General features: G+C 41.7%; 1 protein-coding gene across 7 annotated transcripts in view; it reads right to left on the bottom strand.

Annotated features, from left to right (window-relative positions):
* LOC105480870 (F-box and WD repeat domain containing 11) overlaps positions 1-18,441 on the bottom strand; it is a 140,505-nt gene extending 122,064 nt beyond the window's left edge. For 4 of the 7 annotated variants that reach the window (XM_011740062.2, XM_011740063.2, XM_011740065.2 and 1 more), the window contains exon 1: positions 18,260-18,441. In XM_011740062.2, the coding sequence (XP_011738364.1) occupies positions 18,260-18,304 (45 nt within the window). In that variant the 5' untranslated portion in view covers positions 18,305-18,441. Of the gene's footprint in view, positions 1-8,396; positions 8,559-18,259 lie in introns of all 7 variants that reach the window. The other 3 variants (XM_011740064.3, XM_071098092.1, XM_011740066.3) reach the window with 1 other exon arrangement.
* Between the last annotated feature and the right edge of the window lie 4 nt (positions 18,442-18,445).

The following is an 18,445-nucleotide window of genomic DNA, read 5'->3' as shown; positions in this document are numbered from 1 at the left end:
TTATGGAAATAAAACGTGAGTCTGGGACATCTTGTTGTGCCAAAAAAGCCAATAGAAAAAAAAAAAAAACACTGATGGGGTCATGTCAAAATGAAACAGGAGGAGCTACCTAGAAAAAGCTATCAATAGCAAAACCTGAGACAATCTGAGCATCAGCAAAGACTGTAATTGATTGTTAACACTGAATAAATAAAAGTCCAGGAGAGTATGGTGATATAGAAAAGGAAGGAAGAAAAATGGGGGCAGCCTGTGGGAATGGCAATTTAAAAACTACAATTCTGGCCAGGCACAGTGGCTCATGCCTGTAATCCCAGCACTTTGGGGGGCCAAGACAGGCGGATCACTTGAGGTCAGGAGTTTGAGACCAGTCTGGCCAACATGGCAAAATCCTGTCTCTAATAAAAATACAAAAATTAGCCAGGTATGGTGGCAGATGCCTGTAATCCCAGTTACTCGGGAGGCTGAGGCAGGAGAATTGCTTGAACCCAGGAGGCAGAGGCTGCAGTGAGCTGAGATCATGCCACTGCACTTGTCTGGGCAACAGAGCGAGATTCCACCTCAATAAATAAATAAATATATACATACATACATTCATACTACAATTTTGGCTCAGCATGGTGACTCACGCCTGTAATCCCAGCACTTTGGGAGGCCAAGGTGGGCGGATCTCCTGAGGTCAGGAGTTCAAGACCAGCCTGGCCAACATGGCAAAACCCCATCTCTACTAAAAATATGAAAATTAGCCGGGCGTGGTGGCATGCACCTGTACTTCCAGCTACTCAGGAGGCTGAGGCAGGAAAATCACTTGAACCCGGGAGGCGGAGGTGGCAGTAAACCGAAACTGTGCCACTGCACTCCAGCCTGAGCAACAGAGTGAGACTCTGTCTAAAAAAATAAAAAATCTATAATTTTGCAACCCCTATTGTAATAACCGATTTCAGGATCAGGATAATGAAACCAATGGGTGAAAGGCTGTAATGAAACAGGTTATTTACAAGGTGCCAAAATAGTGTCCCATAGATTCCTCTCTAATAGCAGAGGAGAAAATTTTACCTTCATTATGGAAAGATCTGGCTGCTGCCACCTCAGCCAAGGAATCAAAGTTAGCATTGCTCATAACGGGATAACCTGTCATTAAGTGCCTCCTGATATGACTCAATGTGAAGTGCACTTCACCTGTGATGAAGCATTCTCGTCAAAGTTTAACCTGGATGCATCTCAATTAACTTCCAGTTTACAGGAAGTAGAGCAGCTAGAGAAACAAGTTAAAAGACACCACGAGGAAATAATGAATGCACAAGGTTACACAACCTACAAGACAACCAGAGCTGGTCTCTTCAAACAAGTTAATGCAGGGAAAGGAGGGAAAAGGGTAAAGGAACTGTTCTTAAAGAAGAGTACAAGAAACATAACCAAATACAAAGGGTGTACTTTGTTTGGATCCTGTTTTGTCAGTTTGTTTGTTTTAAAGAAGTGAGGGTGGTATAAAAGACATTCTTGAGACAATAAGGAAAATTTAGATTTAATTGACGTTTGATATTATATTACGGAATTACTTTAATTTTCTTAGATGTGAAAACGGTATTGTAGTTACACATGTATAAAGTATATGTGATTATATATAACGTGGTTGTATACCTGGAGATATGGTTGTGTGTATGCATGTAATGCTTTGAGAGGAAGAGAGAGACACTATCCTTATTTTTAGGAGATATGTGCTGAAAACTTAGGGGTTAAGTATTATGATGTTTGCAACTTACTTGCAAATTTTTAACAACAAAAAAGGGAGGGAGGGAGGAAGGAAAAGACAGTAAGAGAGGTAAGGAGAAAAGGAGAGAAATGGGAAGGAGGGAAGAAGGGGAAAGAGGAAGAGAAGGGAGAGGGGGTAGCAGAGAAATGACTCAAATATGACAAAATATTAACAATTGTTGAATGTAGGTGGACAGAGTATATAAATGTTTGTTGTACTTTTTTACCCCAACTCTTAGATGTATATGATATTTTTCATAATAAAAAGTTAACAGAGAAAAAAGAGAAGAACAATTTAAAAAGCAAACAGTTTAAAATTCATGTAATACCATGAGACTGTCAGGAAATAAGAGCACTCTTATTCAAGGTCTGTGAGAGTATAAATTGTTGCAACGTGACTGGAGAACAATGTGGCACTGTCTATCAGATTCATAAAAGCACCTAGTAAGTATGCCCAAGATCCTGTCCTGAAGACACATTCCATATGCACAGTTCTTCTTTATAGCATTAACTATAACAGCAAAAGACTAGAAATCACCTACACATGCATCAGTCCAAACTGGTTACACAAATTATGGCATATCTGTACAATAAATCAGCACCTATTTTTTAAATTACATTATCTCCTCAAAAAATATGACAGCTCTTTGGGAACTGATATGAAAGATAACCGAGTCATATTTTACTTAAAAAATCAAGGTGCAAAAATAATGTGTACAGGATACACATATGTATAGGAAGGTTACACAAGAATGTAGTTGGGTGGCTAGAAGGAATGAGAAACTTTTTTTTTTTTTTGCTTAGTACTCTCTTTTGCACTTTTTTTTTTTCTTCTTAAGATCGAGTCTTGCTCTGTTGCCCAGGCTGGAGTGCAATGACGCGATCTTGACTCACTGCAATCCCCGCCTCCCGGGTTCAAGCAGTTCTCCTACTTCAGCCTCCCAAGTAGCCGGGATTACAGGCACGTGCCACCACGCCCGGCTAATTTTCGTATTTATAGTAGAGACAGGGTTTCGCCATCTTGGTCAGGCTGGTCTCGAACTCCTAACCTCAGGTGCTCTACCTGCCTTGGCTTCCCAAAGTGCTTGCTGGGATTACAGGAGTGAGTCATGGCACCCAGCTCCTTTTGTACCTTAATTTTGTATCACAGATACAGTAATTCATTCAAAAAATTTGTCAAGTATTGATTGACTGCAGCTATAATGAACTCTTCATGTCTCCATGCTTTCACTATCAAAACTTAGTTACAGTGTGGTTGCAGGAGAGTCTGAAGTGAATATGTAAGGTGAAAATAGCATAAGACAAAAATATGCCTCAAAAATCCCTTAAGGATATGCCATACTTGAGACCAACACAGCATCTCAATAATTTTAACACCACTAATTTTTACTCCAGCATTGGAACAGTTCGCTGTTTCTTCAACTGACTAGCGGATAAAATAGCTGGCTTGTATTTAGGCCTCATGTTGTGACGTTAAAAGTGTGTGTCTTTAAAATACCATAATCATAGATAAAAGGCACTCAGGAAATGAGACAGACTGAAAGAACAGATTCCCATTTCCCATCTTACGTTTTAGGTTCCCATCTTTACTGTTTAGGTTCTGTTTCTCTTATTTTTGTCACCGGATGCGTAAAATTTGAGTTTGCATAAATGTACATAAGATATGTTCTCAAAAACACATTTCAAAAATTAAGCACACTATTACAGTAGAAGAGAAAGTCACAACCCAAATGTTTGCTGACTAGGAATAAGTACTAGCAGGCTGTAACAAAATTCTCAAGTCAAGATGAAAAGGAGAGGGTGTGGCCGGGAGGTTGGCTGTAATCCCAGCACCTTGGGAGGCCTAGGTGGGAGGATCACTTGAGGTCAGGAATTCCAGACCAGTCTGGCCAACATGGCGAAACCCTATCTCTACTAAAAACACGAAAATTAGCTGAGCGTGATGGTGCACGCCTGTAGTCCCAGCTACTCGGGAGGCTGAGGTGGGAGAATCACTTGAACCCAGGAGGTGGAGGTTGCAGTGAGCCAAGGCCATGCCATGACACTCCAGCCTGGGCAACAGAGCGAGACACCATATCCAAAAAAAAAAAAAAAAAAGAGGCCAGAGGCGGTGGCTCATGCCTGTAATCCCAGCACTTTTGGAGGCCAAGGCAGGCAGACCACGAGGTCCGGAGTTTGAGACTAGCCTAGCCAACATAGTGAAACCCCATCTCTACTAAAAATACAAAAATTAGCCAGGTGTGTTGGCATGTGCCTGTAGTCCCAGCTAATTAGGAGGCAGAGGTGGGAGAACCACTTGAACCCGGGAGGCAGAGGGTGCAGTGAGCCGAGGCCATGCCATGACACTCCAGCCTGGGTGACAGAGTGAGATTCTGTAAGAGAGAGAGAGACAGAGAGAGAGAGAGAGAGAGAAGAACGAAAGAAAGGAAAGAAAGGAAGAAAGAAAAGAGAGAGAGAGAGAAGGAAGGAAGGGAGGGAGGGAGAAGGGAAGGAAGGGAGAGGGAAGGGAAGGGGAGGGGAGTGGGAAGGGGGAAGGGAAGGGGAGGGGAAAGGGGAGGGGAGGGGAGGGGAGGGGAGGGGAGGGGAGGGGAGGGAAGGGAAGGGAAGGGAAGGGGAGGGAAGGGAAGGGAAGGGAAGGGAAGGGAAGGGAAGGGAAGGGAAGGGAAAGAGAAAAAAGGAGAGGGTGGTAATAACACCTCTTGGTCAACATCACATATGATCTCAGGTTCTGACCTTAGCTGTAGCCCATTCTTTTATGTTGGCATTCCCATACATCAATATCATTCTTCGGTCTATACTCTGAGTAATCATATAACTGTACTAAAGTCTAGTCAGCTACCACTGCACCTAAAAACTCCCCAGTATTTCTCTCTAACCCCGCCTTCTCTAATGAACTCCAGGCCAGTATTCCTACTAGATACTTCTCTTCTTAGAGAATTCATCCATAGGCAACTCAAATTCGCCATAACCCAAACTGAACTCACTTTAATATAAAGACGTCACACGGAAGCAAGGAAAATTCAACTGTTTTCTCAGAGTTGCAAATGAACACAAAATGGATTACAGCAGTGACAAAGGAACTTTAATGAAAACAAAGGGCTTCTCAGACCTATAAGTCAAGGGTGCGTTCAAGCTGAATGTACTAATCTGTCTAAAAACAAATGCATTAATCACAAAAGGATCTGGGAAGCAACAGCAAGCAGAAGAGTCAAGAGGCTTTGCCACAGGGAAAAACCACCATCCCTAAAAGTAAGTTGAAAGAAGGTGTCTCAGTCCCAGGCCAGCAAAGACGACTTTCTTCCCTGATGAAGTCTTCTTATATGAAGAGAATACTCCAGTCATTTGGCTAGAGTCTTCAGATCTCTCTGACTTGTTTGAAAAAATTAAACTAGCATATTAATTAGGACCTAGTAAGTAAATCTGCCTATCAAAAACCAAAATACTGGGCCGGGTGCAGTGGCTCACGCCTGTAATCCCAGCACTATGGAAGCCCCAGGTGGGTGGATCACGAGGTCAAGAGATCGAGACCATCCTGGCCAACAATGGTAAAACCCCCTCTCTACTAAAAATACAAAAATCAGCTGGGTGTGGTGATGTGCGCCTGTAGTCCAACTATTCAGGAGGCTGAGGCAGGAGAATTGACTGAACCTGGGAGGCGGAGGTTGCAGTGAGCCATGATCGCGCCACGGCACTCCAGCCTGGCGACAGAGTGACAGACTGTCTCAAAAAAAAAAAAAAAAAAAAAAGAATATACTAAACATGCCAACACACTTAAATCATCGTAAATAAATTAAGATTTAGGTTTTACACATCAGTCTTGTAAGGTTGGTTAATGTTAGTCCAACCCTGGGATAAGGGGATGTTTGGGCCTGCTCAGCAGATCAAATTTCTGTGAGTATTAAACCAAGGACTGGACCTAGGATGACGGCAGGTTATAATCTCCACATGTAGCTATTTAAATGTCAATTTAATTAAAATTAAGATTAAAAATTCAGTTACTTTGAGCCACACTTCAAAACTGCCATATTGAACAGTGCAGACACTGAACATTTCAATCACTGCAAAAAGTTCTATGGGACAGCACTGTACTAAAATGTAACCTCGAACTAACCTATTCCAAGTTGCCTTAGGAAACAGCCTGACAGCCCTAGATGGCTAATGCAGAACCTGAGAGCTAGACTGTTTTCTACAGAAGGTAAGAAATATATAAAACTGTTTCCTTTCCTTTTGCAATGATTTCTTGAAATCAGAATATATAGTTTTAGTCTTTAGGACTTCCGCCCCTCTATTACTGGATGATACTCTCTAATCTACAGATAATATAGAATAGAGGTAAGAAGCACATTCTCTGAAGCCAGACTGCCAGGGTTCGTATCTCACCTTTGTCCCTTACAAGATGTGTGATCTAGAGCATGTTATTTAACTGCTCTACCCTTTAGTTTCCTTACCAGTAGGGTGGAAATAATGGTACCTACCTCATGAGGTTACTACAGGTTGAGTATCCCTAATCCAAGAATACAAAATCCAAAGTGCTCCAAAATCCAAAATGTTTTGAGTGCCAACATGACGCTCAAAGGAAATGCTCATTGAAACTTTTCGGATTTCAGATTTTAGATTAGGGATGCTGAATCAGTATACAGCAGATATTTGAAAATCTGAAAAAAATCCAAAATTCTTAACACTTCTGATCCCAAGCATTTTAGACAAGGGATACTCAACCTGTATAAGGATAAAATAAGTTTATAAGTATAAAATATCTAGAATCATGCCCAGTAAATAATAAGCGCCCAGTGTTAACTATTACTTCTCCTACTAGTACCATGACCACCACCACCACCACCACCACCTGACTGTCCTGACTATCCTTCAGAAGACAATTACAGGCTCACACCTGTAATCCCAACAGTTCAGGAGGCCGAGTCAGGCAGATTACTTGAGGCCAGGAGTTCGACACCAGCCTGGCCAACATGGCGAAACCCCATCCCTACTAAAAATACAAAAATCAGCTGGGCACGGTGGCACGCGCCTGTAATCCCAGCTACTTGGGCAGCTGAGGCACCAGAATCACTTGAACCTGGGAGGCAAAGGTTGCAGTAAGCCACAATCTCACCAGAGGAGAAACATTAGCAAATGTGAAAGTATTAAACTAAAACAAGGATCACAAAGTCAGAGTGTCCATCTATAATAAAAAGAAATTTTTTTAAGATGAAAGGGAGTAGGATGTTCTCCAGAAAGAATATTAAATACCGAAAAAAGTCATGTTTTCAAGAATGTTGCCTGACAATGCCTTACTTGTAAGGATGACAAACCACAGGCCAAAAGAAGCCTACATAATGAGCTACTGAGCTATTTAAATAATAAATACTGAGGAGGAACTGAGAAGATACAGGTTTGAGTTCACTGAACCAAGTGATACTTCCCTGTATAAAGCACATCTTGTATTTAAATGCACTGTCTCTCTACTCCCTAAATTACCTTTATGTTCACTTGATGAACTGACTGAAGATCTGATTTTTCAGTAAGCAAGCATTTAATCATATTAAATGATTAAAATGCCATGCCAACAATGACCCAGCAAGTGTTCTTTGAGTGGAAACGTGTTGAAGAAAATCACACCTTGCTCTTACAGACAGGCAATTTGAAAATTTAAAGGTTGAAGTACAAACTTCAGTAAGTGTAATAAGTCAGAAAGAGTGAGAACTTTGAGGACACCTAATCCCAAGTTTAAAGCTTGGTTCTACCATTTACCAGCTGCATGACCTGAGAAACTGGCACTTTATGCTCATGAGCTCCATTTCACTAGCTGTAAAATGCAGGTGAAGCACTGTGCCAATTACGTAGTATAGGTAAAGTGCATACAAAGGTAACTGGCATGCAGCACATGCTCTCAATAAGCAGTTGCTACAGTTAGTAAACCTCCCCAAGAAGACCCTCCTAGAGACCTCAGAATAAAATCACTTTACTGAAACTGCAAAAAATATTTTGAACGGGTATTAACTATTATATAAATCATGTGAGAATGCCTCAAAGTTACCATTTGTTTTCCATATTTTACAAGCTATTCCCTAAACAATATATGTCCCTGTTTACTGTATTTCCTATCAAACTATGAATAAAAACTATTTGGGCTTAACGTAAAAATAACTGAGTTAGGCGTGGTGGCTCATGTCTATAATCCCAACACTTTGGGAGGCCAAGGCAGGCAAATCACTTGAGCCCAGGAGTTCAAGACCAGTCTGGGCAACATGGCGAGACCCTGTCTCTACAAAAAAGAAGTTAGCTGAGCATGGTGACACACGCCTGTGGTCCCAGCTACCTGAGAGGATGAGGCGGGAAGATCGTGTGAGGCCAAGAGGTCAAGGCTGCAGTAAGCCATGTTCATGCCACTGCAGTCCAGCCTGGGCGACAGAATGTCTCAAAATAATAATAACTGCACTTCTTACAGTAAAACAAAGTTTTTACCAGCAATTCAGCCACATATACCTTCACTGATCCACACCCAAACATGGCCAAACATGACACTACGCACAAACATCTAATATTTCTCCCTTTCCCTATTAATGGACAAATATTTGAAAAATATTTTTCAAAATTTCTTTCAGCGAGTTGAGTTCCACAAAACAAAACAATACAGGGTAATTGCTTACCTGGAAAATATTTTGTACTTCAGATCCACCAATCCAGAATGAATGGGGGTTTTCCCTTTCAGACTAGTCTGAGAAAAGACAGCAGTCAAGCATCTTCCAAGATTCTTTCCGTTTACTGTATCCAGCTTTCTTCAACAAAATCCCAAACATGCACTTCGGTAACTGTTGAAAGACAGAAAGCAATCCATACACCCACCATGGCACCAGCGGCAAAGGACAGCCTCCAAGAAATGGAAGGAAGGGTCAATGGAATGGTGGATCTGAAGCACAGGAAAAAAGTTATAACCCCTGAGTCAGCTATTTGGCATAAAATGCCTGCAGCAGCATTCCTCACCTCTGTGTTGAAAGGATACAAAACTCATAACAAATAGTGGAACATCCCTAATATTAATATTTACTCATGACTAAATAGCGTGCAACTTCCAAATGAGAGCAGCTAAAAAAACTTACCCTATCGTCCATATAAATTGTCCTAGATCATTCAGCTACACTGAACTTTCTTATCTATTTTCTAAGATAGCTCCTCCACCATTATAAAAAGTTTGTCAGCCAAAAATAATGATATGAGAGGGCTCAAATATCTACCATAAAGATATTTATTTACATACCTAACAAAGAAATGTTTTGGTTTGCTACCATGTAAGACATCCTATCTACGTATTACCCAAATCCTCTACCTAAAATACAGTGTGCTTCAAAACATATAACTTAAGAGTGAACTTCTGACTCAATAAAGGCCAGTCCCATACAATGGCCAATCATCAGATAAACTGGGAAAAATCATAAAGAATGCTAATAAACAATTTACTAGGTGACACTATTAAATATTAAGTCCTATCCACATTATATCAACATTCTTTTTCTACCAATTCAGACTGCAAATTCTAAACTAAAAGGGAGAGAGAAAAGGCATTCAACAGGACAACAAAGATAAAAACAAAAAGACTGAACTTACTCAAACATAAATTTGCTACTTCCTCAATTGCTACATTACAGCCAAAATGCTCCTGCAGTAATTATAGTAATACCTACCTTATTGAAGAGCTACTAATTGGCCAAGTCCTTCACATTAATTACCCATATTTAATTCTCAAAAAAGATGAGCAGAAAGAAGTAACCTGTCCAAAGTCCCACATCTGCTAGGTAGTAGAGCCCATGCCCTTTTCATGGAGCACTATGGACTCCACAGTTCAAGGGTCAGAAAGCCCATGATTTCTGAGGGAGGAGAAGAAATCAAGCTTTACTCTCAAAGGTCCTACATTAATTAACATGAAAATGGAGTACTATGAAAATACAGAAGAGTAAATATTTCAGCCTAGATTAATCAGTTGGGCCATCCCGAACGGGTTAATTCCCTAGATCCTGCCACTTAAAGAAGCATTTAATTAACAAAGAGCCATGCAATTATAAGGCCCATGATATTTTTTTCTTTTCTTTTCTTTTTTTTAAGTAGAGACAGGGTTTCACCATGTTGCCCAGGCTGGCCTCAAACTCCTTAGCTCAAGCGATCTGCCTACCTTGGCCTCCCAAAGGGCTGGGATTACAGGTGTGAGTCCCCATGCCCAGCCTAAAACCTACAAAATTAATGCTAAAACAAAACATACTATAGGCTGGGCTCGGTGGCTCACACCTATAGTCCAACACTTTGGGAGGCCAAGGTGGGCGGATCACTTGAGGTCAGGAGTTTGAGGCCAGTCTGATCTACATGGTGAAACCCTGCCTCTACTAAAAATACAAAAATTAGCTGGGCCTGGTGGCACATGCCTACAATCCCAGCTACTTGGGAGGCTGAGGAAGGAGAATCACTTGAACCGGGGAGACAGAGGCTGCAGTGAGACGAGATTGTGCCACTGTACTCCAGCCTGGGGCAACAGAGCAAGATTCCATCTCAAAAAAAAAAAAACAAAAAAAAAAGATTGTGGCAAGACACACTATAATGGTACTCAAGTAGTCTTTGTGTTTAGCAGCAAAGATTGTGACTGTGACAAAGAAACTCAAATCCAGCTGAACCCAAGTAATTTTTAAATTCTAAGATGTGTTGACAGTCCACAGGCAATGACTCTTAAAGATGTTCTGATTGTTCATATTGTAGGTAAAGCAATTAAAGTGACTGAAACGCCGGTCTATGATTAACCTCACTATAACAATCGGATGAAAATACCTTAAGACTCACAACTTTAAGGAGATCACAAAAGTAAAATCCCAAGCAAATAATGAGGTCTCAAGCTTTTCCCATTAAGTGGTATTATTCTTAAGCCTAAGAATAAACTGGAAACCCAATTTTGACAAAAGTAGCTAGTGAACTATGGCCAGTAGCTAACTGCTAAAACAGTATACTACGTTTTTCAAGGTACAACTATCCAAAATGCAAAACAAGTTATAGCAAAACACAACCACGGCAATTTGACTAAACAGACTCATTTCTGGACCTCTTGAATCCTCAGGCTTTTCTCCTTTACTAGTGAGTTAATTTTTCTCCCTTCCCTTAAAAAAAAAAAAAATATATGTATATATATTTCTTCAATGCCTAATTGCTGGCAGGCCTTATGCTAGTAATACAAAGATTAACAGATGCCAAGTGAGAGTACCAGGACTGAGTTCTTCCTGCCCCTCTGCTCCCTTTCTCTTTGAATCTATCATGTAGTCACTTCAGAGAGCCAAAATATATTTCATTGTTAGTTACCAAAACCGGTTCAATGTTCTCAAGTTAACTCCTAAAAAAATAAACATTAAAAATTACTCAAGTTCCTTTTTCACAATAGTAGAACCTCAGTCTTTCTTTTTCTTCTGTGGATCAGAGGCTTTTTACTATACAATGGTTTCCTACATTCAATATACTTATATTTACACACGTCTCTATCACAAGCCAAAGAGCCAAAGCTTTTTTTTTCTTTTTCATTTTTCATGTTAATGTCCCAGTGTTTCTACTTCACAGCTTTCCATTTTGTGAAGATCTTCATTGTTGACTCAACCTGAGAGGGAATTTCCTAAAAATGCTTCCCGCTGACATCACAGAACTCTTCCATCTTTTAGTTTCATTAAAACAGTAAGAACCAGGTTAGAGACACCCTACTGGATTGTCAGGTCTTCCTGGTCTGTCTCTCATTTGCCTACAAAGACAAACTTCCTCTTAAGCAATTGTGATCAGCAGAAACTAACCAAGGGTAACGAGCACATTCTTAACCAACAAGTTTCTTCCCCCATTGTCAACTAATTCAATGAACAATACAACTCATAAGGAAATCTTGTATGAATTCTCACTGCTTATTCTGTTAAGGTCAAAACCATCAGCTTTGATGATGATAATAATAAGAATTCAAAAATCACAATTTGTCAGTCTAAACTAAACCGATTAAACATAAATCCCAACGCTCAATGTCAACATAAACTAATCACCAGTCTCTTTCTGTCAGGATACCAGGTATAAAAATAGGACTGGGGGGGGGTCTCTCTGTAGTTACAGCATAGACCTAATTACGCCAAATTGGTAGTCACTGTAATAGTACCTCCCAGATTTTCCAAGACAGTATTGTCTCTGTATGATTTCATTGTTTCTCCCAAAGATGGCTCATTAAATGTATGGCTAAAAGCAACCAAACGTTAGTCTTCTGTAAAGCCTCACAAATAAATACATGCGCAACTCAGGAGAAATAAATAAAAACCTTTTCCACACCATCTGTCTTGACTTTGCTTTAAGGTCCCTGTACTTGTGGGGAAAGTTAGTATGGTCGGCATTTGAAGAAAAGCAAGCCTCTGCAAAGTCCTTTCACACACCTCTCTCATATAATCCTCCCAACAACTCAGACCAATATCTAAGTTTTCTTATTTTTACATATAATAAAATCATACTGCAGAAAGGTTACCTTTCTATTTAGGTCACACAGCTAGCAAGTGACAGAGCTAAGCTAGGATACAAACTCAGGTGTTTCACTTCAAAGCCCATGCCCTTTCTGCTAAATCATGCTTTTCTAAGGTCATGGAGCCCTTGGAGCTTATCAACTATTTGGCAAACCTGCACCAACTGATGTAAAAAGTATTCAGTTTCCTCAATTCTTTGCTAACAACCACTCTCTGAGTTCTATGTAAATCAATCTGTATGTGTGGAAAGTCTGTAAATAAAGGTTACTGTGTCTATGGACGTCCTATGAACCACACACCACCCACCTCTTCCCCCTCCCCATCTTACTTCTCTATTCATCTCTACCTTTGTCTTAAGATATTCAAAAGGAAATCTTAAAAGGTTTCACTGCATGAAAAAAAGAAAACCTAACATTAATTTAAATCCATATTGAGCACCCATATGCTGAGCCCTGTGAAGGGGTAACAGGGCAATCAAACACAGCCTCTAGAAGAAGAGTTTAGGCGCAACCACAAGTTTTTATAATACAGAGGATGATGTAAGTCCCATAAAACTTAGGAACTGATTATTGTGTGGATTAGTAATGTGGGTGAAAATGCTTAGAAAAGAGGATAGTTAAGACACAGGCAAAAGGCATTAATGTCTGAAAATGATCACCAGGAAAATTCAACCCAACATTTCCTGAAAGCCTACCACAAAGACGACGCCATGTGGTATGAAGGAACGGTGTGTCACAGGAAGATAAATATGGCCCCAGCCCTTCCCATGAGGAGTTTATCATTCAACAGAGGACACGAACAGGTAACTATAATACAAGCCTGAAATACGTTAAGTGCTACAGGATAAATACAAAGTGCCAGAATTCATTCATTTCATTTAACAATGAGTGTCATATAGGCAGTGCTATACAGACACAAAAACAAGATGGTATCTGCTACCATAATATAAACGAACATCAAAACAGGTGGCACCTATTGTGTTTTATTGGGGTGGACAGGACTTCATTAGCATAAATGAAAGAAAAGATTGCTGAGAGGTAACCTGAGCCAATTGGGCCAGAGAACCACCTATTAGATCCTTTTGATAAACATCAGTAGCCTTCAATAAATGGGCTTAGGTCCATTTCTATCAATGCTGACAAAGGAAACGTGTGAGCAGAATTTGGAAGACCATGGTCCTCCATGCGTTGGCTAGAATATACAGCAAGCAAGGAAAGTAGGCAGAAAAGCCATAAGGGAGAATGAAATACAAAGGAAGATTGGAATTGGAATCACTAGGACTTGAAATGCTTTCTTTTCTATGAAGAACAAATATCACAAGGTGGAATCCAGGATCCCACAGATCTTACAAGGCAGATAATTTTGTTTCTAGAATTCATAGGCTCAAACAACACTAGTAAAAGGCATACATGTGCTGTTTTGTGAATCTATGTAATGGCCAAGCGATTCTCCTGGGCTAGCTCTCTGTTTGCAGGAGACAGACTATAGCTGTCAAGAGCCCAGAATGCCAAGATTTGTGTGCAGGAACATGTTTATCCATGTCAAATCTGAAAGGATATCTAACCTACTGCAAAATCAGGGGCAAAAATTGATGTATTTGGGCCACAGCCTCTTTAGGCAGGTCAGTGAGGTCTATATATTTTATATAAATGTGTGTGTGTGTGGTTTATTCATTTGGACCCTATTGAAACCTGTGTCCACTGAGTCTGCATTCAGTAAGTCAGCAGCTCTAGTGGTGTGCTACATGAGAAGGATGGTGACAAAGTAACATCCAGTTTCTTGATGAAGTCACTAAACAACCCCACTCACCCCCTTAGAAAGTCAATGACAGGAAGAAAAAAAAAAATGATCCAAAAAGAAAACAAGACATTTCCAGAGCGTCTTGCTCTGTTACCCAGGCTGGAGTGCAGTGGCACAATCACAGCTCACTGCAACCTCAAACTCCTTGGCTCAAGAGATCCTCCCCACCTCAGGCTCCTGAGCAGTAGGGACTATAGGAGTGCACCACTATGCCTGGCTAATTTTCTTTATTTTTTGTAGAGACAGGGTCTTGCTATGTTGCCTAGGCTGGTCTCAAACTCCTGGGCTCAAGGAATCCTCCCACCTCCTAAAGTGCTGGGATTGCAGGCATGAGCCACCGCACCTGCCCACACCTTCTTAATAAGGATCAGCGTATTTTAACCTATATTACTTCATTCAACAAGTAATACAGCCACTTAAGAGATAAGACAGAAAGGAAATGACTCACTTAAGGTCACTTAGCAAAAAGGGAAGTCATTTACCAATTAATTATAAACCGTCCATTAATTGTTTAAAGGGAAGAGGGGATTCACTCACACCTGTAGAGGAGGCAGGATCACCTTTCCTAAAGTGATAGCACCAATTTCTGCTGTCTTCTTACAGGGTAATCTAATCATTTTTCTCTTCCCACCAGAAGCTCTTGTGAGCGCTTTCTAGTGATGAGTGCCTGAAAATCAAGTCATATTCCTAACTCAAGGGTTGTTAAATACCATGTGATACATACTGTACAGTTCTCATTCTTCCCAATGAAGTCCATTCAACATAGCCTGATAAACTTTACATATTTCCAAAATGAATTACTAGTTTTCTACCTCATTCATAAGGCGAACTTTACCAAACTCAGAAGTTTGGAAAAACAGGCCCACTAACAGGTATAGCACCGGGCCAATATAAGGCCCTAACAGTCATCTGGTGGTTAAATTATTTACCATTAGTAACTGTAAATTCTGGGTCTAAATTAAGAGTTTATAGACTTAATACTAAAATCTGAATCCTATAGAGCGGGTCAGTAGGAGAAGCACCCTTTGCGGACCCAGGCCTCAGGCAGGGATAGGAGTCAAAGTGGGGGGTTATATTTTAGAAATTTAATTATTCTGCTATTACCAGCTTTATTTCCTAATATACTTATCAAAAATGCAAGGAAAAACAGAAGAATCAATATTAAGGAAAGTAGAGGGATGAAGATTAGAAAAGGGACATAACCAAGAAGTCTGTTTCCTCTTTTTAATACAGCACACTTTGGAATAGCAAATGAAAGTTATCTTGTTAAGCATTAAGTGCCAAACTGGTACAAGCAGCACAATCACAAATATTTGAGTACTGAAGCTGACTCATAAAAATCTAAAAATATTTCATGCTTTAAGCTTTCAAAACACCATCAGTTTAACCCCTTTTCTTCCATCAATCGGATTATCTTGAAACCAATGTAAAAAATATTTTTAACCCAGTTCTGGAAACTGTAATTTAAACGCAGTGAAAACAGAAAGCCACATGCAATTAGATTCTAAGGCATTATCATTCCTACATTTGATTCCGGATTTACTCAATCAGTTGTTAAGCACCTGTGCTATTTTACTAAAATAAATACATATATTTAATTTACGATAAGGGTTGTCTAAGAGTCTTAACCGGCCGGGCGCGGTGGCTCAAGCCTGTAATCCTAGCACTTTGAGAGGCCGAGACGGGCGGATCACGAGGTCGGGAGATCGAGACCATCCTGGCTAACACGGTGAAACCCCGTCTCTACTAAAAAAAATACAAAAAACTAGCCGGGCGCGGTGGCGGGCGCCTGTAGTCCCAGCTACTCGGGAGGCTGAGGCAGGAGAATGGCGTGAACCCGGGAGGCGGAGCTTGCAGTGAGCTGAGATCCGGCCACTGCACTCCAGCCTGGGCGACAGAGCGAGACTCCGTCTCAAAAAAAAAAAAAAAAAAAAGAGTCTTAACTGGTATCCCTTTCAGGAAATATCAAAATCCTTAAATAAAAGGCCATTTTAAAATTAATCGTAATATAACTGAACTCTATGTTAAAATTTTCTAAGGATTTCAGTTTAAATCCCAGTTTGTGTGCAGGAACATGTTTATCCATGTCAAATCTGAAAGGATATCTAACCTACTGCAAAATCAGGGGCAAAAATTGATATATTTGGGCCACAGCCAATGTCCTTAACAGGTTGAAATCTCTTTTCAGATCAAATCTAAGTGCTATCATGTAAAATCAAAACTTTTTAAGTTATAAGCATAGGAAGCCAGTGAATTTAGGACAGAGGTTTTTTTGGTTTTTTGGGTTTTTGTTTGTTTTTTACCATACACTTACTTGGGTTACAACGTATTTCTTATAATTCTTTTGAAAATAAATACATTTTCGTTATTTTCAAAAGGAATAGAAATGGAAGGAGCTGGGAACAGCCAATTTCAAAGAGTCACCAAGTTACAATTTTTCGATATGAAGTACTTCTGTTGTAAGTACATGCACTGGGTGTACATTTTTAAGAAAATGTAATATACTTAGTCGATTTAAGATATTTACCAAAATAACCCACTACAAAAGTTACAGAATACCAAACACTTGACTACAAGTATGATAAATTATGCTGAAAAGGAAAAATCACTCAGCATGTGACATTATCCCTTTGAAAACAACCCCACGTGCACACACACACGCACGCAAAAATCAAAAACTATCAGTTTCTCTTTTTTCCTCCTAGTTTTCAAGAATGCTAGAGAAGTCAAGTTCTGTGAATTACGCAAAGGACAGCAAACATTAAACTGCCTCCATATTTATGCTACCGAACTTCCATTTTTAAAGCAAGCATCTCAACTCCCCAGACACCACCATCCACAGAAACCATGCAGCTATCCAACAGACTTTCAGTGTCACCATTTATTATTTATAGCGTTAAATGGGGGAAGTGGCTCTGATGTCACCAACCCTACCCAGTGGAATCACTGACTCAATAAACATTTTCACATTGAAGAAAATCTGGCTAGGAAAACATTTTGCTGGGTTAAGTAGATTCTTCCACCTCTCTCCTCTCAGCCCTGGGGAAGAAGTTGTTACCGTGTTAGGAGAGATACAAAGAAACTGTCAAGGCTTCCACAGGAAGAAATCCTGGACATGTCCATTTGCTGATGCAGACTTCCTCTTCCCAACTCTCCAGAGCCCAGTTTGATTTCCCTAATGCTCACATTGGCAAGTAATATCTGCCATATTTTATTTCTTCCACCAAATCATCCCCTTCTAGCCACTCTCTCACGGTCCTGTTCCTAAAACCCCCTTCTGGCTTCAAATCCTAAAGCTTCGGAGGAGGGTGGAGGGTGTCCACGGACCGGGGAGTCTGGCCTGCCTGCCAGTGGTTTCTAACAGAAGAGTGTTCGCTTCCCCCGGGGGCCAAGGATTCCCCTTTTTTTCTTTCTGAGAAGAAAGAACTCGCGGCAGTGATGAGGATGGCTCCCTCCCCACTCATCCCCAATTTCCCAAAGCAGCTCTGGAAAACGTGAAGTTACGGCTTCTCTTTCCTGGGGGATGGAATCCAGAGTACCTGGGGCCTTGCTATGCAAACATCCCTCTCCGCCGGGTAGGAAACCCTTTGTCCGAGAAGTCGGACACCACAAGGGCCCGGGAAAGAGGCCTCCTTATCCGCCACAGCTTCAAACCCGAAAGCTCCCTGCCCCCCAGCTCTGTAGGGCCTATCCTGGCATCCACACAGACCTAGGCTGGGGAGTGGGTGCTGAGACCCCTCCTAGGACGCGGAGGCCCAGGCGGCCCTGACCCATCTCCTCGGCACTCCTTCCCACCACCTCACTCGGCCTGAGTGGAGCTTGCAAGCGCGGTGCGGGCCTGGGCCGAAACAGAGGAAAGAAAAAAAAATCCCTTTCTAAAAGAAGGAGAATGGGGTGCTAGAGCGAGTGCGACCTAAGTCTACAGCATAAACGAGCGAGGGTCGTCCGAAAGCTGGGACCGGAGACGGGACAGGGGGTGGGGGAGAAACGAGGGGCATAGAGGGGGCCGGGCCAGGACCGGCCGGAGATGTCGAGGGATCAGAGGAGCCCGCGCCGGGTCCGAGGCCAGGGAAGGCTGGGGGCCCGGGTCCGGGCCGAGGCTTCTGGGAAGGGCCAGAGCCGGCCTCGCACCGGACGTTGAGGTGGGCAGGCCCGCCCGGGGCCGGACGGACGGAAGCACAGACGGTCCAGCGGGCCGCACTCACCATGAGCTCGATGGTCTTGTCCTCAATCACCGAGTCGGGCTCCATGGCGGCCCCGGCGGCCCCGCCTCGCTCTCCCCGCGCAGCAGCGAACGGCCCGGGCGGAGGAGGCGACGGCGGAGGCGGCAGAGGCGGAGGCGGCTATCGCACCCACTCTAGCTGCCAGCCCGCCCGGGCCGCCGGCAGCTC

The sequence above is a fragment of the Macaca nemestrina genome, chromosome 6 (assembly GCF_043159975.1).
Source record: "Macaca nemestrina isolate mMacNem1 chromosome 6, mMacNem.hap1, whole genome shotgun sequence".
In the NCBI taxonomy this organism is placed as follows: Eukaryota; Metazoa; Chordata; class Mammalia; order Primates; family Cercopithecidae; genus Macaca; species Macaca nemestrina.
The sequence above is the reverse complement of the archived record's forward strand: the minus strand, read 5'-3'. Positions and strand labels throughout refer to the sequence as shown.